The 21,876-nt window shown below is 41.4% G+C and overlaps 1 protein-coding gene across 3 annotated transcripts; it reads left to right on the plus strand.

Moving 5' to 3' along the window:
* Window positions 1-738: 738 nt before the first annotated feature.
* Window positions 739-21,876, plus strand: runx2b (RUNX family transcription factor 2b). 3 transcript variants are annotated; one of them, XM_086018887.1, is made up of 7 exons: window positions 739-876; window positions 1,522-1,841; window positions 3,570-3,726; window positions 6,304-6,408; window positions 15,485-15,652; window positions 16,286-16,447; window positions 18,931-21,876. In XM_086018887.1, the coding sequence occupies exons 2-7, from the start codon at window positions 1,584-1,586 to the stop codon at window positions 19,416-19,418; spliced, it is 1,338 nt and encodes a 445-aa protein (XP_085875013.1). In that variant the 5' UTR covers window positions 739-876; window positions 1,522-1,583; the 3' UTR covers window positions 19,419-21,876. The 3 variants fall into 3 exon arrangements, with proteins under 3 accessions (XP_085875013.1, XP_085875012.1, XP_085875014.1); XM_086018886.1 differs by lacking the exon at window positions 739-876 and having other exon boundaries at window positions 1,385-1,841; XM_086018888.1 differs by lacking the exons at window positions 739-876; window positions 6,304-6,408 and having other exon boundaries at window positions 1,385-1,841.

A 21,876-nucleotide genomic window follows, 5' to 3' on the forward strand; every position in this document is an offset into this window, starting at 1 on the left:
TTCATGGCAACCTATGCAGCTTGCTTTTGCGCATATAATCTTTTTGCTTTTGTTAGTTTTTGCCCACCAGATGGGAGCACAGTGTATCACATTCCCTTGTTTGTGTATATTAGTGTAAAGTAAAAGTATAGTAATAACAATGTTCTAGTGATACTGTGTAATATATATAGTGATAGTAACGACTGAGTATCACTTGTAGTAAAGCTTTGGTGATTTTTTTTTTTCATATTGTAATTAAGTAGTAATTGGTTTGTTTACTTTTATAATTACACGGTAGTTTCTGTACTGTTGCCTGTTCTACCTTCAGGATTATTTTGTACATTAGAATTGGTGATTTTCTGTTTGGTTAAATATTTCAGGTAATTATTTTTTTCACGCGTTAAAATGACTTGTCAAAATCCCCCATTCGATGCTACTTTTTTAAAATTAATAATGCCTTAAACGCTGCTAGTAACTGTGACTTTTGATGCATTTTAATTAGCTTGTATGTTCTGTACACGTAAAGATATTTTAAGAGTTTATAGTTGGAGGAATTTTTTTTAATAGGCCTACATGGCTGGTTACGCGCAGTGAACGCAGCACACGCGATTGGCTAGTCCTTGAACGCAACATGCACACTTGAGCCTGTGTGAACGCCATACACACTCGCGCATTCGAGACTCTTCCGGATACACACTCACTGAGGACGCTCCTTGAACACAACAGGCTGGAGTCGCTCAAAGCAAAACACACGTTCGGGACGCTTCCTGAACGCAACACACGCACTGTCGTCACGTCGTGAACGCAGCACACGTGCTCAGAGGACGCTCTCCGTGAAGGCAACACTTGTATGCTCTTATGACTTTGTTGCGGTCGTCGTCACTGTGGATCATGCGGGTACGTACACGCGTGTGTGTGTGAGGCGTAACGCCCCCTCAAGTTATATTGAATCACATTAAAAAAAAAAAAAAATGAGGAAAAAAACGCGGACGGGAAATCCCGGCCCACGAAAAAGCGTATCCTCCTCCCTTGCGCATGTGTAAATTGGGGGACTAAGAATTATTTTTTAATTTAAAGTTTTCTTTCGAGTTTTACAATAATTTTTCATCCATACTTTAATTTTGAGGATTCTTTTTTAAAGACGTGAATCACACCCGCCAACTCATTCAAATTTGTCTGTGACGCACCTGGACGCTGCCCCGACATATATTATTTTTAATACCCCCACGCGCGTGGACGTCCATTTGAAGTTATTTATAGCCACACATGCGTGGTGGCGCGCCGACTTTTTAAGAAGCCGCAGAGACCACCACCCTCACCACCACGACCACCACCCTCCTCCTCCTTTTTCTCACACTCCCCACGCGTGGTTTTCCTCCTCCTGCCCAGCAGAAAGGAGGCTTTCCCAGTCGCGGTGCTACAGAGGAAGGATCTCGACCTTCCTTTTTTTTTTCTTCCCCCTTTTCTTTTTGATTCTTTTCGTATAGACGATTTAATTGGCTTTTAATCCAGCCCCGTTGTTTGTGATGCGCATCCCCGTAGACCCGAGCGCCAGCCGGAGGTTCAGCCCGCCGTCCAGCAGCTTGCAGCCGCTTGCGGGCAAGATGACGGACGTGAGCTCCCCGGGTGGCGGCGGAGGTGGCGGCGGCGGCGGCGGCGGAGGTGGTGGCCCCGCTGGGCAGGCGGACGCGGCTTCGGCGGCGGCAGTGGTGCCGCGGCTGCGCGCCCACGAGAACCGCAGCATGGCCGAGATCATCGCCGACCATCCGGCGGAGCTGGTGCGCACGGACAGCCCCAACTTTTTGTGCTCCGTGCTGCCGTCGCACTGGCGATGTAACAAGACGCTGCCGGTTGCTTTCAAGGTGAGTCGAAGCTAACATGATTTCACTTTAAAAAATGCATAAATATTAACAATCAAAATGTGTCTATCAATAACAACGTATTGAACAAATTTTAAATAACCCGAAAACACGTTTATTTTATTTTAACACAATAGCATAAATTAATTTAAGTACTGAACAATTTTTATTTTGGCTCAATAAAATATTACTATACTGCTGATTTATTAATGTTAAAACTAATTGTTTGTGTCATCTTGGCACAAAGCTATAGCCCTTTTTTTTATTTCAAGTATTACTTATACATTTGGGTGTTAGAAATAACTGCTGTGTTGTTTTCAATTATAAACACATTTAAAACTTATTGCTGGTGCGATTTTTCATATGCAAGGCTCGTTTCAGAGATATAGCAGATGGATCAAACGCTGTCAAAGTGTGTTGAAATGTGTTACTTGGCAGCAAAACAAACACCAAGCTTTTCATATTTTTTTTTTCTTTCTTCTTTTTTGAACAAGCACTTATTGCTGTCTCGATAGTTATAGCAGCTGCCGAAGCATTTTTTTTTTGTTATCTCCTTCCAGGAATCTTAACGAGACCTCAGTGAGGTTTTTCTTGCTGTTATGAAATTAAGACTTGAAGGTGTTTTGATGTGAGTTCTGAGATGTACTGTATAATTATTTCTGCCAGAAAGTTGGCATGTTGCCATATTTTGTGTCCTTAAAGCACGTGGCATTTGGTGCAGATCTGGATAAAGGTCCTGCAGATTAAAAGAAATGTTTCGATTTTGTAATTCAATTGACTACATTTTTCAGCAAATTTTCCAGGGGGGCGGGGTAATAATGTTGTTTAGCTTTGGTGGAGGACTGCACTCGAGTTAATTGCATAAGAATGTGTGGGTGCTTATACCAGTTCCTCTGATGTTCCATTTTCCTCATCAATTGCTTGGAATAATGGCACAAAATGAGAAGTAAATGGCTTTGTTTTGTTTATTTTTTTTTTAAAATGGGGGCACACCAACTGTCAGGTTTCTGAAAGGAGTGCGGTTCAGTCTTCCTAATGAAAAGAAAGGGCAAAGAGGACCTAAAAAAAGATTACCTGCTTCTTATTTTAGACGAAAAAATTAGAATAAGAATTTTTAAATTATTTACCTTGAAAATTTATGTTCAACTTCATTTTATTTTTGAATTATTAAACATGTTAAATGTTTAAATTCTGTAACATTATTAAGAATATTGACTGAAGGTGTTTTATTTAGGGTGTGTTGGAAGGAAAGTGAGCAGGCCAACTCAGTTTCCATGGTGTATATATAAAAAAACTTCTTATATAGTTTTACCCCTCCCATATGCTTTAAACACAAAAAAAATAAAATACATTTCAACTTATTAAAACACCCTTTAGAAAAATAGCTCTTGTTCTCAATCTCTTGCTTGCAAAGTTCTCCTAATCAGATGCCAAGCGTGCTTGCTTCGAGGTGTTTGTCACTCCCATTTGAACTTTCCTGTAAAACTGACGCATAAAACGAAACATTTAAACACCAAAATGCTTAACCAAACCAAAACATTTATTCTAATTAAAGCCTACTAGCATAATGATGAAATTGAATACGAAGGCCATAGATAGGCTAATGAAAATTAGCATTGATGTGTCTGGCAACAACAACTATTACTGGACCTTAGTTTGGGACCTTCTCTGCCTCTTCTCGCTGTATTTTTCTTTGTATAAGTCTGAGTCAGCTTGTGCCCTTGGCGCCAGGTGGTGGCACTTGGGGACATAACCGATGGCACCGTGGTGACGGTGATGGCGGGCAACGACGAGAACTACTCGGCCGAGCTTCGCAACGCCTCAGGCGTGATGAAGAACCAGGTGGCACGCTTCAACGACCTGCGATTTGTAGGCCGCAGTGGTCGAGGTGAAGACACACACACACACACACGCACACACACTCTTAGGTGGTGAGGATTTGTGGTCTCCTTCGCTTACGTGGCAACCACATAATGGTCTCTCCCACTCCCAGTGCTCGTCTGATTCAAAGCCTCTATTTGCAAATCTCTGCCAAGGCCAAACAATCCTAATTGGAATCAGCATGCGCTACTCCTGTATATATCTGAATGTTGTTAAGAATACACAAAGAAGAAGAAACAGTAAGTAGGAAGAAGAAATAACACAAATGTAGTATCAACATGAGTATACAGCCAAAATAAAAATACTCAACGGCATATATTCTTTATCCTCTGCAAAAAAACACAGTATTACAGCATCTCATGAAGTCATTTACAGTAGTTGTGATAGTGTTTTAAGTTAAAAGTATGGCTGTGGGATGAATTACTTGCATCTAAAGGCACTAATGTATGCATGAGGAAATCTGGTCTCAATTGGACATGTGTGTTCAAGGGACATTTATGCCAAAAAAAGAACTCAATTTGTATTTTTGGGCCTAAAACAGTCATCTACGTTAGAAAAGTTTTATTATATGAATGACCGATATATATGGTAACAATGTTAGTTCGCGCAACAAGTTGTTTTAACTTTCATATTTAAGTTGGGGTTCAGTAAAAGTACAAATTTCTTTGTCTCAATTTTCACAACAGCAAAAAAAAAAAAGCCAACCTCCTTAGTGGAGGGAATTAGCATGCTCATAAACATTATTCACTCCCCCCAAAATCAGCTGTAATACATTTCCTTTCAAAAATGATTTCGAAAAGAGAACCTGCACCACCTGTGTCATTGTCTGTCTTTGGTCCAACGCGGCACAGTTATCAAAGTGTTTGGCCTGTTGCCGCGGAAACGCATGTCACAGAATCTGGCGGCAGGAAGTGACATAGGAGCCCGGGGTGAGAGATCAGTCTACGAGGTGTCTGAAATGAATACCCGGCCGTCTGTGACGAGGCGGGATGCTGATGTTGATGACACATCGGGGACATGACAGCCACAATTGATAGCGCAGGTAGCGTAGCGTAAGTGGATACTCTTGATAGTGTCATTAGACTTGATAGAGTGGCAGTGGAACCTCTAAAGGCAGACAGTTAATTCCACGATGCTGCTTCGATTCTTGTTGTTCAGATTTATTATCAGTGTTTCCCCGATAAGAAATAATGTCTGTTGATTTATTAGTTCTGGGGTCATACAAGTGTATAAATAAGTGAAATGGTGTAATTTGATTACAGGTGTTCACGCTCCATCTGTATCACAGATTTGGGGTTTTAAAAGTAGCAGTTTGTTGAAGGTTTATCATTACGCAAACATCTATACAGTCGGAAGGCGATCCAGCGGATGTGTCCACTTGATCATCCCAACGTGGCGCACACCTGTCGCATGTGGACTCATGTTTACAGTCGGCGTAGCGGACGCCCAGTCGCCCACGCGTGGACAGCTGCCTCGATGAGTCGCCGCATTTAACCCCTGGGCCCGCCCCCGTTTCCTGTCCCCCACCCGGCTCCGTCCGTCACCACGGTTACATGATGCATACCTTTTCAAGGCTTCATAGCGTTGCTGACCTGGTGCCTGTGATTCACAGCATTCCTGGTGCTGACACACACTTCCACACATAAAGTTGGGATTAAAGTGAACCCCCGTTTACCCCAACCCAAACCCAATCGGTGAAATGGAGATTGTATTGACGCTTTCAAACTTATTGAAATACACTTTGTAAAGTATTCCCTAACGCCTGTTCTCAGTGTCTTGCTGTTGAGAAATGTAAGACGATCATATCATATCACTTTTAGGGAGCTAAAAGACTCACTTGCACAGTAATCCAAAGCGCTTGTGTGCTTGCTTCAAGGTGTTCATTCATCATTTCACCACAGTTTACTGAAATACTGGCACATAAAACAAAAACACGTATTCAAACACTAAATTGTTCTACCAAACCACGTTTTTTCTAACGAGCGTCTACTAGCTAAATGCTAAACTTGACATGCAAAATGCCACAGATGGGCCGATAAAAATTAACATAGATGTTATAGTAATTCCAAACTTTCAAACAACTGCCACTGTAACCCGGACAGTCCAGCAACACATTCAAACCGAGCATGCAACAATTCTCACAGGTATGTTGGTAGCATTGAATGCTAAAACGGGAAAATGTGGTTTCGTATTACACTGAAAGGGCGTCCTATTTGTTGCAGCATAACTCCAACTTCACTCAACTCAAAATTCCAAGTTGCCTGTAGACTGTAAAAAAAAAAAAAAAAAAAATTGAAACGTTGAAAGAGTCGCAAATGGCGAACTGCGACAGCGCGTGTTCACTGTTTAGGGAGAGGAAGTGCCAATTAAAAGAGCCCACTCACTCTTGAAAAGAGGCCACATAAGGCCACAGTGTCTCCTCGAATCGAGAGCCTCTCACACAAGCCGGCGTTGTCCACCAGGACTCCTCGCCAAAGCCCCTCACCCCCAGTTTGTGTTGAATGCGCTGCGTTGTCCCTGAGGCGCATGGCGCGTCAACTTTGGTCATAGTGATGATGATGATGTCATTTTGATGTCGCCGCAGGCAAAAGCTTCACACTGACCATCACCGTGTTCACCAACCCGCCGCAAGTCGCCACTTACCACAGAGCCATCAAGGTTACGGTGGACGGACCACGAGAGCCCAGGAGTGAGTACACGCAATGCACACGCCCCCGCGTCAGGCATAAAAGTCGTACTTTTACTCACATGGTATTTGGACTTTGTTGCTAACCAAAGTCCGTTGACAAACACTACCGTTCATTGAAGAGTTGAGCCCATTTGACATTTGTTGATATTTTTTTATTTTTTTGTTTTATCCCTCCCAGACGCTTTAAACATGTTGATATTTATTCAAACACACATAAACTTATTAAAACACACTTAAGTATTCAGTAGTGTTCATTCTCCCACTTGAAAAGTTCTCCAAATAAGAGGCACAGCATGCTTGCTTCAAGCCGGTTAACTTTACTGTAAAACTGACACATAAAACACAAAATAAACATTGTATATTTAAACGCTGAAATGTTCAAGTGTTATCCCGGAATACTCTCAATTCACAAATTCACCTTTTTTCTGACTTGCTTGTACAGTGGTGCCTTGAGATACAAGCGTCATGACTTTAATGCCACTCCCAGTTAAAGTTTACTGTCTGACTAAATATATAACAAAGAGGACTACATGTGTATTCAAAACAACCACACAAGTTAGCCTTTAAGTGTGCTAGCTTAATGCTAACGTATATATAACGGGAAACACCATAGACAGGCCAACAAATAGCATCTGTGGCGATGTGTTGCTTTCATAAGCATTTTTGAACACAAAATGTACACACTGACAAGATAAAAATACTCCCGTTCACAAGTATTTACTCTTTGTCGTCTGTGAAAAATGAACAAAAATCACAGTAACTTATTTGGTCACTTTAAGTAGTTGAGACTCATGAGTTTTTCAGCATGATTGTATAATACTGCCTCCGGTGGCCAAGTCACACACACCTGAAGGAGCCGCAATGAATTAACCCATTAAAGCGTAAAGCGCCTGGCTCAACAGCTCCCCAAAACCTAAGGTCGTCTTTGGAATTTGGGGTGAGGCTTGGGCACATCAGTGGCATTTGCATTCATTTTAATGGTATAAGTTGATTTGTCCCTGACCCAAACAATGAATTTCGATACAGAGGGGGAACACTGTGCAGTGCTTTTCCCACACTGGCTTACTGTAGGCACCAAGACAGTGAGGTGAAACATTCCCAAGAGGCTACACCGGGTAGCAAGAATGCTAGCATCAGCTCCTTTTAATAGGCTGTATAAAAACAACTGAGCAGGAAGTTGGGGGGGGGGGGGGGGGGGGGCTTTACTATAGTTGAGCCGTCAGTGCCAGCTGGTCTGGCATGCAGCTGTTTGCCTCCTTCTTGAGAAATGCATGAAAAATGAAGAAAAAAAAATCATTACCGATGTCACAAACAAGGCTCACATGTGGCACCGGGACACAGTGGAGCCGGCAGACACTCGCCTTAGCAAGCAATGTCGTTCCTGCCGCTAGGAAAGCTGCTAGCGCTGCCAAGAACACACTCACTCACATACTCACGCACGCACACGCACGCACGTTTGATCGCTGTGTTTGATCAAAAGCATTTCCTGTGCATCTGCTGCCGCGCGTCACATGACTTTTTTTAGGCCGTCGTTTGGTGGCCAACAAATGAGACTCCGCAACAAATAATGTATGTTAACAAAGCTTTGCGGTTCATAAAAACGATCAAAGCTATCAGAATCAATATCAATGATGTCATTATATGAGTGATGTCAAAGCAAAGTCGACAGACTCGACTTTAATCACAATAGCGTCAACTAACTAAAAAAATCTGATGTCGTGTAGCCCCTAGTGTGTGTGTGCGCGTGTTTGTGCGTGTGGCTCAGGACACATGTTATGAGTGTGTGATTGTATGGTAATGGTGTCATTAGCAGAGTGCAGGCACAGTGCAACTAATAGGCCTCATTAAATGTCATTTGCAGCTAAAAGGTGGCAGGGAGTGGCCACGCGCAGGCCCAGGTGTGCTAGTGTTCGTGTGTTTTGTGTGTGCGAGACGCAGACACACACACAAAACGGTAGCAAAAAGCGCACAATTCTTCCTGGCAACTCTTCAGTTAATCAATCAAATTGATGGTACACTCACACGAGAGGTGACACAAAACATTGTGGTGTCACTCAAAGTTAGCTTTGTGGCTGAGTGCGGCGCGTGTGTGTGTTTTGTGGAGGTCAGAGTGTTAACAAGTCTGGTGAGGAGGCAGCGGTTCTGCAGACCATATTAGTGGTTACTTACAAACCCCACATATAGACACACATACGGTCCCGCACACACACAGGCATTAAAATCCATTCATCTGTATAACGTGACGTAATGACGCACTGACAACTTTATGACAAAAAAGGCTGTATATTCCCAAATAGTACCCTAAAAAATTGACACCATTATTATTACATAGTGTCCTGATAGTAGTTAAAAAAAAAGCAAGGGGGTGGAAAGAACCTCCCCCTCTAAATTAATTTTCAAAGGGTAAAACGTGGATCAGATAATGGTAAGGCCTGGAAAAGTAGAAAACACATAATTTTGTCAATTATTTGATATGCGAGGGGAAAAAACAGGGTTTCACAATCGTCATGACTCAAAATCATACTGTGGAAATTCCCTTTTTTGCCTAAGCCAAATGTTTAGTAATTGTTGCCGGCTGCATTGTAACTTGAATGTCTTTTATGCTGCTCATGTTTATCAAAATTAACCAGACACTTAAAAGGAATTCAATTATTTGATCTAACAAAAACAACAGGTCATTTAAGACAGAGCCCTGCGGGACGCCAAGTCCAATGAGCTGACGATAGACCATGTCAAAGGTTGTGAGTGATTGTTTTTGGGAATTATCAATACTATAAACAGTCAACAAGAGTTTGGCAAGCAGATTTTACAATATGAATATTTTAAGGCTGTGCAGAGGGTCAAAATATTATGAATGGCTCTGGGTATGAGCACAATAATAGACATTGGTCAAAATGAAAGTGTCAATCAAAGGAAGTGAGCATTTCTATCATCATTATTATTGTTTTTCTTATTATTCTTACCTGGTTTTGCTGAAATTTTGTGTTCTCATTTGTATGGTATTTAATTTTATTAGAATTAATAAACCCAATTTTTATTCAAATAAAACACGTTGAATTTGATTTATACTTTATTTTACCAATATTTATAAATCTTTACATTTAATATATTGATTTTTAATGAAATAAATACACATTTTAACTAACCAATTTTACAGGAATAATTAATTAATAAATGAATGCAACAAAGTAACAGACTCTTGCATTGTGGTTCTCCTCCATCATACATTTCCTGTTGTATCCAATCTCAGAAGTGTCCAGTTAGTGTATTTTTTGTGTGCTTGTGTGTCATCACTGATAATTAAAAGTCACACTTCAACTAAAAATCAACAGTAAAGAAGTGAGGAAGTAGGTTGAGAAGAGAGGAAGAAAAAAAGAAACAAAGCTTTTCTTGAAGCAGCCAGTCAGTTGTCTGAAGTTCCCTGAAGATGTGCCAAGTGCGTGCGTGTGAGCGAGCGACTGAATCAGAGTTAGTGAGTTTGTCTGCGGGAGGGCGTGTGTGTGTGTGTGTGCGTGTGTGAATGCGTGCGTGAGTGCGCGTGAGTGTCTGTGGGCGCAGTATGCATGTGTGACACTAAACACAAAATCATTCAGCGGGCGGCAGGAAAAGTGAGGAAAAGAAATAAAAATCTGCTCTCCCGTTCTGAATCATTTCTAATGTGTTTTTGCGTGAAATCATAGTATCGCCTGGGGGAACTGTCCTGGACGTCTATATACATAAGTGTATAATGTGTGTGTGTGTGAGTGTGTGTGTATGCACGCGTTTTCCCTTCCCCGGCCGGACCACACAGACGCCTGGCAGCGTTCCACCGCAGTCAGCACGGCTCCTTTTCACTCGCTTTTTCCTCTTCCTCTTTTTTCCCCCTCCTCTTTTTTCCCCTTCTCCTCCCTCCATCTCTGGTTTTATCATCTGCCCTCATTTCTTCCAATCCCTCTTCCCTTGATACCAGACCCCCACGGCGGACGGGCGCCTGGCTGTCACCCTGCCTTCAGCCCAGCCTAACTCCACACTTTTTTTCCTCTGGAAGTCATCTACTGGAATACTTCATGACGTCAAAAAAAAAAAATGGTCATTGTGAGGCCTCTGAATTTAAAATAGAACTGAATTCATGGGTGATTGACATCCACACACACCACGTAGTGAGGCCTTAGTCTGCCACAAAACGCACTCTAACTTTAATCCGACACAAAAAAGGTACATGAAAAGGCAATAGTGAGAGTGATGACAACCATATTAGAACTGAAAAGACTGTGCAACATGGCTACGAAACTGGATGGATTGATGTACGTAGTTGGCCAAAGGAATGGGACGTACCAAGAACTAAAAGTTCTACTAAACGAAAAGAATTGTGGCGACAAAAACAGAGGCAAAAGTATGATAACCGAAAATGGCTGTGAGTTTCACTATTTAAAATGTATTTTTGCTTGATGCTGGACAAAGCCGGTCTTGTTTTTCCAACTGTCAAGGCTAAGCAATGCTAAGCTAAGACAGCATTTGGGTTTTTTTTTATTTTATTCCCATAAGGTGACGTTAGCCCCCATAAATCAATTGCAAACCCACAAGACTTACCGCTTGACATTATTTTGCTCGATTCTGGACAAAGCCAGGCTTGTTTTTGCAGATCCCAAGGCTGAGCAATGCTAAGCTAAGATAGCTTTGGCGTCTTGTGTTCTCAAATGCCTTCAAGCAGAGAGTAAAACTAGTCCAGCTGTCTACATGCATAAAAGAATTCCAGTTAAAGACATCACACCAGTGTTTGTCTTTCTCATAGTTTTCACATTAATTCAGCAGCCTGCAGTCATGCATGAAGCTGAAGGATTTTAGACTTAAAATTAATCATAAATCACTATTAAGTGAGGCTGCGATGACGTTAGCCTAGCGTAGCATAAATCAAGGTAAAACCCACAAGTCTCTGTTTAAAATTAATTTATTTGATTCCACACAAATCCAGGCTTGTTTTTCCAACTCGGATTAACTAAAGTCTGTATCTAAGCAATGCTAAAATAGCTTTTGCAGTCTTGTGTTTCTGAACGGCGCCATTCGCCTAGCTTAGCATAAATCAAGGTGGAACCACAAGTATCTCCACTCTGCATTTATTTTCTTGATTCTAGACAAGTGTCAGCCCTGTTTTCCCAACTTTCAAGCCGGCGATAAACTAAAATAAGATAAAAGAGCTTCAAACTGAAGTGACAGGGTGAGGCAGTGTTAGCCTAGCTTAGCATAATTCAAGAGGAAACCCACAAAGTCTCTCTGTTTGACATTTTGCTCAGTTCTGGATAAAGTCATGTTGATTTTACAATTGTCAAGGCTGAGCAAAGCTAAGGTAGCGCCGGCAGCAGAGCGTAACTAGCCCGGCTGTCACTGCAAATCCCCGACACGAATGGTTGCCTTGTCCGTGAAGGGAAAACCAACTTCATTAATTATCATCACACATTTTATTTATTCTCCTTGCCTGCTTTTCTCCAAGCCCGGCGTGCCACAGAGCCTCACTTGGAATAATAAGTCCTTTTGGATCACTGTTCTTCCGACTACTTGCGTTTGCATGCGGTCGCACATCTGGTGCGAATCTGTGCTAGCTTCCGGCTGCCGGCTGGGTCAGGGAAGGAAGTGGCAGGGAGAACGCTATCACTAATCTCCACTGCCACTTTCCAATGGTGGAAAGTAACCAAGTACAAGCACCTTTTTCCTGTGCATAAGTAGTTTTTAAGTACTATTCATTTTTCAGACTTTTTACTACTCCCTACATTTGAAAACATATCCGTAATTTTTACTCGCTTTGTAGGCTATCTGGCCGTCTGGTGGCACCTTAATGCCGAGGGATAATTTTGAAGTGAGTTGAGGAACTTCACTTAGACGTTGTCTTTTGTTGCCAGCTTGTGACAGCTCTAGGCAATTGCAGTCCAATGTCAACCTTTTTCACTATTCATGGCAGGGCTCGTTCCCATGAATCTCCATGAATAGGGGTTCGCTGTATTTCTCCTTTTTCCAGTCATTTTTTTCCCCCCCACAAGTATCTTTACTTTTAGCCATGTACAGAGTGTGACCACTTTTGCCATCTCTGTTGATCATGATGATGATAATGATGATGATGATGGGAATGTCGGGGACTTTCCCCAATGGTGGGTGAAATGATCCAGCCCCTTTTCCTACTTCTTTTGAAACACCCCGGGCTCATTGCTCAGCAGCCTGACCAGAGTTCCGATAAAACAGCTGAGACATGAGCTTGGCTCTGGCAGTGTACAAGGCATAATTAAGACCCGCAGAAGAAAGAAAATGCTTCCTAGAAAGCCATAAAAAGCATGTAATTGTGCTTAATCAAACATTTCAGGAGGTGGAAGTCCACCTTACAAGTAGAGATGGCTAAAGTACTGACACTCAATCCTTAGAAGTACAGATATTTGTGAAACAAGGTACTCCGTATTTGGTAAATGTAAAAAAAAATGATGAACCGCGATAAATTTAGCTGGACTCTTCCGGTGTTGGGTTCCCAAGAAACCGAATTTGTTGTTTAAGGGTCCGAACAGAATAAATCCATTAGTTGTTAGTCAGTCACATGGTTTCGAGTGTGTTATTAAAAGGCAACCTCTTAGCATTCATGAGCATAGCGACTCTTTGCAGGGAGGACAAGAAGCCCTGTGGCAACAATGTGAGACATGTGACGGGGGCAGTGTGACGAGACGTGGTCGGGGGATGTTTGGATTATGCAATGTCTTGTGACTTAATTTCCGGGACTTTCTTCCCAAATGAAAGACCTTAATTATCTGTGAAAATTACATGAAAACAATAAATATGGATTTGCTTGGAAAGTGCAGAATTAGAGCAGATTGGAAATGGTGTATTTGGGGTGTGCCATTTGATTTATTTGTATTTGTTTCAGTGGATGACGATTAATTTGGTCATTCATTAGAGCAGAGGCCACTATTTGAAGAAATAAACCTTTTTAAAAAATCCATCGTAAATAGTGGAAACAACATAAACACAACAATTGTGGATTTATTTGACTTTGAGAATTGGACCAATTTGTAGATATAAGATAATTTCACTTTTAATTTAACAATAATTTGTAGAAATAGTCTGTTGGGAGGAGGGGTGGGGGCGGCAGGTTGCTTATTTTTGTTTTTTTCAGGGGATGACATAATCAGTAGTATTTCTGGGTATCTACTCAAGCAGAGGCTGCAATTTGAGGAAATTACTTTTAAAAAGAACCTAATTGTAGATAACAAAAAACATCAACACAATGAACAACATGGCTGTACGTTACTTAATAGAATCAGTATTTGGGTCAGTATTTTATGTTTTCTGGAAAAAATGAAGAAAAAAAATAGACTTAGGCCATGTCTCAAATTGTAGCCGTCAAGACGTGCGCAGGGAATAGCTTTTTATAAACAAGTCAACCGGTCCATAGTTAAATGTCATGAATGTGCCACGTGTTGTTTTTTTTAACATGTGCTGTATTTTGACTTATTTTGCTGACAACAACAGAGGGATAAGAGAGACCATGTAAAAAAAAACAATGGAGGATCCACTGTAAACGGGGCTAGTTTAGCCAAGCCTTGCCACCGCAGTGTCCGAGCAACTTCTGAAGACACAAGGAGCAAGGAAAAAGCTGGTGCAAAGTTTTTGATCTTTTTTTTTTTTTTTAACTCCATCTCGCCTTCCAGCAAACTCGACCTGGTTAGGTGTCGTCTCCCCCGTAAGCAGGTTTATCTGGATTGTGAGTGACGATTGTTAGCGGGCCAGCTGGAGTTGTGCCAAAGCGCGGCGGGAATTCCGCCGTTGTCTGAAAGCTGCGCGGCATCAAAAGAAAACAAAAATCAATGTCCTTGCCAGAGTCCACACCTGAGTCCAGAAATAAAAGCCAGACGAGTGAGCATGTGGCCCATTATGGGAACGTGTGTTAGATACAGTTAAGTCACGCCTCTGCGCAAGGGTGACAAAGGGGTGTCAAAATTTTGCCAGAGGAATGCAGGAAGAGAGCGAGGCGAGAATATTTTTGGCAGGGCGAGCGTCTCCTGTAGGGATAATGGCGGCGTGGCGTGAGAAACTCTGTTTACCTGACGAACAGGCCTCGGCTTAACGAGCGTACGGCTTCCTCTCACAGTCAGAGGATCCAGAGTCACCCGCGCTTGAAACTGACTCAAACTGGAATTTCTGGGGGGAAAAAAGAATAACTTCCTGTGTCAAACTGTCACTGTCATAAAAGACAAAAGATTAGGTTGTGTCTAACATTTGGACTGGCATTCAAGTGTGAAAAATAAGTTTTCATGCTGTATTACTTGGTCAAATCAAACTTGAATGACAAGGACGCAATGGACTCAGTTGTGATGTCATTTTCAGTCGACAGAAAACAAAATGGCCGCCCCCTGAATGGCTAAAAACGAGTGGATTAACACTTATTCCACAAGGGTTTCAAAGTAGGATGTTAAACTGTATTGGGATTTCAAAGTAGGATCTTAAACTAGGGTTAGGGTTTCAAAATAGGGTTTTAGTTTTAGGTTTCAAAATAGGGTTTCAAACTCGGGTTAGGGTTTTAAACTAGGGTTAGCGTTTCAAAGTAGGGTTTTAAACGGCATTCAAATTTCAAAATAGGTTTTCAAACTCGGATTAGGGTGCAAACTAGGGTTAGCGTTTAAAAGTAGGATTATAAACTAGGATTAGAGTTTCGAAATAGGGTTTCAGACTAGTGTTAGAGTTTCAAAGCAGGGTTTTAAACTAGGGTTAGGGTTTCAAAGTAAGGTTTCAGACTCAGATTGGGGTTTCAAAGTGGGGTTTTAAGTTGTTTTACCTCTGCTGAAGTCACTGTTAACTTGTTACCTAGACTTAAGTCACATAACACATATTACCGTCAGTTAAGTCACGATCAACTCGTTTTACCTCCAAGTCACTAGTTTTAGCTATTATTACTGCCACTGAAATCACACTTATATCCTGTTAGCTACACTTAAATCAATATGAACTTGCATTACCGTCACTAAAGTCACTGTTAACTCATACTACCTCCACTTAAGTCTAGACTAAGTCTTTGGAACATGACATATGTACAAAATGTAACCGAAGCGTTGCGCTGCGTCCTCAGGGCATCGTCAGAAGCTGGAGGACCCTCCAAAGTCGGGCCTGTTTTCGGACCGCCTGAGCGAGCTGGAGAGGATGAGGGTCCGCGTGACGGTGCCCGCCCAGGCCCAGCGACCGGCGCTCAACGCGGCGCCCAACTCGTTCACAACACAGGGACAGACGCAGATCACCGGTAATACTAAAAAATATATATTTTATTAAATCATTGATTAATTCAAGTCATCACATATAATACAATCAAAAATAGGGCTAAACAATTAATTGAATTCAAATCGACATCGGACTGTAGTCGAACGTTCATTTGTCTTCATTTTAGTGTACGCCGAACCTATAATACCAAAACATTTATGAATAATAAATCCGATATTGTTTAATGTAATATAGGTTCATGTATTTCTTGTGTTTGTTATTAAAAAAAATACATGGGAGTAGGACCTTGAATAAAAATAATCGCCCATTAAGTCGCATTCGCTATATTGAGGGGGAAAAAAATGGCAATTCGATTATTTTTCAAAATCGTTCAGCCCTAATGAAAAAACTGAAAATGAATTAGTATTTTAATTAGGAACATTTCACACTTGACCCATGTGTCGCTTTTAAAACATCAAATATGTGACTCTTGAGCACCTAAGTTTTTTCACCCCTGGTTTAGCTCGCTTTGCTGCTTGTTTACATGCTGCTGCCTTTTATAAGGCAAGCAAGAAGTTGTTCTCTGGGAAGGTAAACACTCCGAAGGACTCAGACCGAGTCCTTCAGACACAGCATCCACGCAACGCTTACTGTTTCTTCCTCTCTACTCCATCAGACCCGCGTCAGTCGCAGTCGTCGCCGCCGTGGTCGTACGAGCAGACGTACCCGTCCTACCTGAGTCCCATGGCGTCCCCCTCGGTGCACTCCACCGCCCCGCTCTCCTCCAGCAGAGGCACGGGCCTGCCTTCCATCAGCGACGTGCCCAGACGCTTGCCAGGTTAGGCTCACGCATCTATATCGAAGACGGTCTCAATTTCTCACTAAGCTGCAGTAGTAATAGTCATTTGCAGAGGATAAAGAATATATGCCTGTGAGTCTTATAAAAATAACCCAGAAGTTCTTGAAAAACAGAGATGTGTCTCAATGAAACGCTGTACTTGAGAGCCCAAATGTCAAAGCAAACCATCTAATTTGATCAAATGAGAGTCTGCTAGCTTAATGCTAACATGCTTGAGACAGGCTAACAGAAATCAACAAAGGTGTTAAGGTGATGTTAACAACTGCTAATTGAGCAGAAGCATATACATTTACTTGAACCATGTTATAGCGGAGCAACACTTGAGTACACAAGTCCTTCATGTGTGGATTTGTTTCCTCTTTTGCCCGACAGTCATCCTTTGATCCCAGAGGGCCGATCCGCCATAATGACAGGCTGGCCGCTTAATAACAGACCAATAAAATGTCTTGAGGGACGATATGTTGCTCTTCTGCACTCACTCACAAATTAAGGCAGCGTGCCAAATTGCATAAGTCGGCTTGTTTGTATCTGGCTCACAGTTTGTACGTCAAAGAAAAGTGAAGCGCTCCTTTTGAAGTCCCAGCATGCCGCCAGACAAGTTTTCTCCCTGCACACCTGTTGACTCACTGCCATGTTTCAAACGCAGTCAGCTGCCTTGATGATTTTGGACTTTCCCCTGGTCGGCTTTCATTTTGTCACTCTTTGTTCTCGTTCGTATGAGGTGCCGCTCTGACATGTGCCCAAAAAAACAAAAAGTCGCGCACACACCAAAAAACCCTCACACTCACCAAAACACTCAAAACAAATCTCACCCACGCCATAAATACCCACTAAGCAAAAAACAAACAAAAATTACACTTACCCCACAAACTCTCAGAGCCTGCCCCGCCACACACTCACTCATTACCTCACACGCACCCCGGTTGACATGTTGACACCTTGAAGAAACGCAACCCGACCGCTCAAATGTGATACGGACACGTAGCTGACAACATTCAGGTCATGTGCTTCATTTACATGCATTAAATATGCAACCTCCAATGTATAGAAGACATGAAATGGGAAGAAAATATGCTACATTAGCTGTACAGAACTTTAAACATACTACATCAAAGTCTTAATACATTACATATAATATAAATATATGTATTAGAGGCATACAGACATTAAATATTGAAAATGAAGAGTGTATGACATGATGTACATATGCTACATTAGAAGCGTCTAGAGAAATAAATGTGACGTAACCATTTTATATAACCTTCTAGAATAATAAGAGGAAATTTGGGGGGGGTCTTTTAATTAGCATCATATGCTACGTGACGCTAACTTGCATGTAAACACACTGAGCCCCTCCCTTTCTCTCCACGTGGCCACCCCCCCCTCGTTTTCGTCCTCTTTTCGCAGCAGACGTGGTGACAGGGAAGACGCCTTGTGATTTATGATAAGAGCGCCGTGGCTGGACTAAACCACTGAGGGAGACAAACGGGGGGGGCCGTTGCACGGGGGGGCTGCATGGCACGGGGGTACGGCGGAGACCTCCCATTCTCCTTAAACTCTGCACCCAGCGCCGTGCTCCCCGCAGCCAGTTAGTGGTTTTGCGGGGTACTTTTTGGGGGGATGTAGCGCACACACGCACACACACACTCACGCAAACGCGCACTCGCTGGAGCCGACGGGAGGCGAGCGTCGGAGCCACATCAGAGCCGGGGTCCGCCTCATTATGGATCTCATGGAAACTGTTTCTTGCACAAAGTGTTTCCACATGTGCTGCTCCTCATTCATCCCCCCAACACACACACACACATTTGTGTGTATGTACAGCACACACACACTCACACACGTAAATATGCGTAAACATGCAAACGCTTTGTCAGCGTCGGCCGGCGAGACAGAAGATGATGAATAAAACAATACAAGCATTTTTAGTCACATTTATTCCACCCAAAGGAAATCGTGCCAATAGAAAGGGGGGGGGGTCTGAATATTCTGCAACCTTTGAAACATTTTAACGCTTTTAACAGTCTTGCAAATGTAAAAGGAAGTTAACCATTTTTTATTATGAAAACATAAAGTACAGCAGAATGTTTGACTGTTTTATAATACTTTGTCCTGTAGTATTTAACTACAGAAAAAGCATCTGATCTTTTTTTTTGTTTTTAGGTCTGGTTATATTTGAACATTATAATCTTTGTCCCAAGTTTTTTTAAAGAATTAATACAAGCCAATGAATCGTCTGGGCCCCATTTTCTTTTTACAATACAGTGCTATTTTTCTTCACTAAAAACATGTAAGGGAAAAAAATGGGATTTTTTTGGCAGGCTGGTACAGATTAATGGCATTTCAATTCATTTGAATGGAAAAAATGTATTCGATAGTCAATATATTTAGTAACAAACTTGGTCAATCAAACCGGTCGCGGCGCTATTCCTAACTTTTTTTTGTTGCCGTCTTGCCTTCAGGTTCTTCGGACCTGAGCCCGTTCCCGGGCCAGTTTGAGCGGCAGTTCCCAGGCTTGTCCTCCCTGGCGGAGAGTCGCTTCAGCAGTCCTCGCATGCACTACCCGGCCACCTTCACCTACACGCCACCCGTCACCTCCGCTATGACGCTGGGGGGCCCCCACTACCACACCTACCTTCCGCCGCCCTACCCGGGCTCCACGCAGAACCAGAGCGGACCCTTCCAGACCAGCAGCACCCCTTACCTGTACTACGGCGCCTCGTCCGGGTCCTACCAGATCTCCATGGTGTCGGGCGGCGGCGAGCGCTCGCCCTCGCGCGTGGCACCCCCGCCCTGCACCAGCGCCTCCACGGGGACCTCGCTGGTCAACCCCAACCTGCCCAGCCAGGCGGACGGCGGTGTGGACACGGGAGACGGGAGCCACAGCAACTCCCCCACCGTCCTCAACACGGGGGGACGCATGGATGAGGCCGTGTGGAGGCCCTACTGAATGCCTGACTGAAAAGGGATTTTTTTTTTATTGTTTAAAGCAGCTCGTCCCGACTTGTGCGAACTTGTCTTCCTGGAATGTTTGGACCAAAGCGCTTGAAGCAGCAATAAGCAGCACATCCTTCCTAACAGACTTTTTTTGTATCTCTTTAATACCAATGTGGGGGAGGCACAAACTCAAAAGAGCAAAACAATAATATTAATTACACTACCACAATGAGGTCGGAACTTTACCGACATAAAGTTGTATATTTTGAGGGGAAAAATCATTAGCAACTCTTCTTGAAAATAGGACATTTAGTCAACTGTGTGTGACTTTTTGGGGAAAATACACATATTACATATCTCAACTATGACTTTTGGATTTGAAGTATACATTTTTATATGCAAAAAAAAACATTTTGAGTAGAGAAAAAACAATCTAACACTCTGCCCAAAAAACCTTTGACCTCAAAAATATTTTTATATTTATTTTATATATTATATTATATAATAATTATATAATATATTTTCTCGAAATTATAACATTTTCTCAAATGTATGCAACCTTTTTCACAAATACGTCAATTTTGTTTCTTAATTTTCCAACTTTTCTTCTCTTCTTTTTTTTTTTTAATGTGCAACCTTTTTCACAAATATACATATTTCTTTTAACATTTCACATTTTTCTTAAATATACAAATTTTCCCCAAAATATACTACTTTCTATAAATGAAAAAAATCTTAAATCTGACTTTTCTTGATTTTAAATGTTTTTCCAAGTATACAGCGCTTTTTAAAAAAAAAATCTTCAAAAGTAGGATTAGAAATTGTCCTTTTACTTTCTAAAAAAAAGTTTTAAAACTTGTTTCCCAATGATAGGATTGTATCAACACTATACAACTTTTTTTTTTCAAATATGACCACAAAAACATGACTGACATGAACTATTTTTTTCCTCCAAATGTTGGACTTTTTCCTTACAAAAAAGGCTTTTTGAAAACCTTTAAAAATGACTTAACTCATCAAATTTTCTTGGTTTTTTTTCTCAACTTTTATCTCTAATGTATTTACCTTGATTTGAATATGTACTTTTACTTTATTCTAAAAAGCACAGCTTTTCTTGGCAATATATTTTTTTCCTCAAAAATATATATATTTTTTTTCAAATAGCTTTTTCAAAATAGCTTGAAATATTTTGACTTTTCCTCAAATATATGATTTTCTTTTTGTAAAATTCAGACGTTAATGTGGTAGTGTAATTGTTTTTCTCTTCTTTTGCGTGTCTTTCATCCCGATTGGTCCTTTAAGGCTTTTTTTTCCCCTCTGCATTTGGCATGTTTTTATGTTTTTTTCTATACGACAATACAGAGACGCACTGAGCAGCGAGACTTATTTAAACGTGTATATTACAGGGCGTTCCGCTTCCTGTTTAACTTATGAAGCCATAACTTATGTATTGTATTTTTGAAACTTGACTCATCCCAATACTTTTGCTGCATCTTTATGAATCCATTTTTCAAAACAGCAACAACAAAAAGCTGGTAATTTAAGAACAAAAGAAACTTCGATGGTACCCAAAGATGCAAGTGTTACGCCGACAGCCAAGATTTTGACAATCAGTGAAGTTCTGGTAAAAGAGCTCAGGACACGATTTTTGTTTTTGTTGTTGTTTGATACGTGACGGCTTTGTGAAAGTTGGTCAGGGGTGTTTGACACTCGCGTTGTTTACTTTAATAATCCTTTTGTCATGTTGATGCCATCTTGAATCAGTAAAAGCACTTATTGATGGTTACAGAAGTCATGTGATGTCATCCTGTTGCCTGATTGGCTGTTCGCAGTCAGCAATTATCTTACATCCTACACACGATATTCCAGAGTCTCTTGTCACTTAGTTTTAGTAGGATTATGTACAAAATGTAAAACAGGGTAATAAGTAGAAAGCTCACACTTTTTTTTTTTTAGCAATATTTGACCTACTCGACGACATCAATTCCAAAGATATAACATTTTTGTAAAGGTTTTTGAGAGTTTTTTGTAGTATCATGAATATGATGGATGCTTCCTGTGTCACCTCACTTTCTATACTGCATTTCACATGCCAAAGGTGCAAATTTTTCATATCATTTGTACAAAATCAATTAGCGTAATTAGTAGAGAGCTCACATTTTTGTTATCCCCTTTGGCATCTCACTCCCTGACTGTTTGATATTCCAAATGAACTGCTTGTTGTATCAACAATGAATGGTAATTAGTAGCAAACACATTTTTTTAGGATTACTTAGGGGTCAACTATTTTAATGTTTTTGTTTTGACCCGCTGGACGTCACTTCCAGCACATTTCTTTCTTTCAAAGGAGCCTCTTCTCACAAATATTTAGTAGGAATTTGTATGAAACCCAGCATGGTATAATTAGTTCAAACAAAATACAATTGAGAATTGAGTGCAAACTCATCTGAGTGCCATGTCCGCCATCATTA

This window comes from Filicampus tigris, chromosome 20 (genome assembly GCF_054856515.1).
Source record: "Filicampus tigris isolate MCC_2025a chromosome 20, RoL_Ftig_1.0, whole genome shotgun sequence".
NCBI classification, from domain to species: Eukaryota; Metazoa; Chordata; class Actinopteri; order Syngnathiformes; family Syngnathidae; genus Filicampus; species Filicampus tigris.

Coding starts and splice junctions, on each gene's coding strand:
- runx2b (XM_086018886.1), top strand. CDS start 1,506: ATGCGCATCCCCGTAGACCCGAGCGCCAGCCGGAGGTTCAGCCCGCCG. Junction 3,727..6,303: donor TGTAGGCCGCAGTGGTCGAG/GTGAAGACACAC, acceptor ATGTCGCCGCAG/GCAAAAGCTTCACACTGACC. Junction 16,448..18,930: donor CGTGCCCAGACGCTTGCCAG/GTTAGGCTCACG, acceptor TCTTGCCTTCAG/GTTCTTCGGACCTGAGCCCG.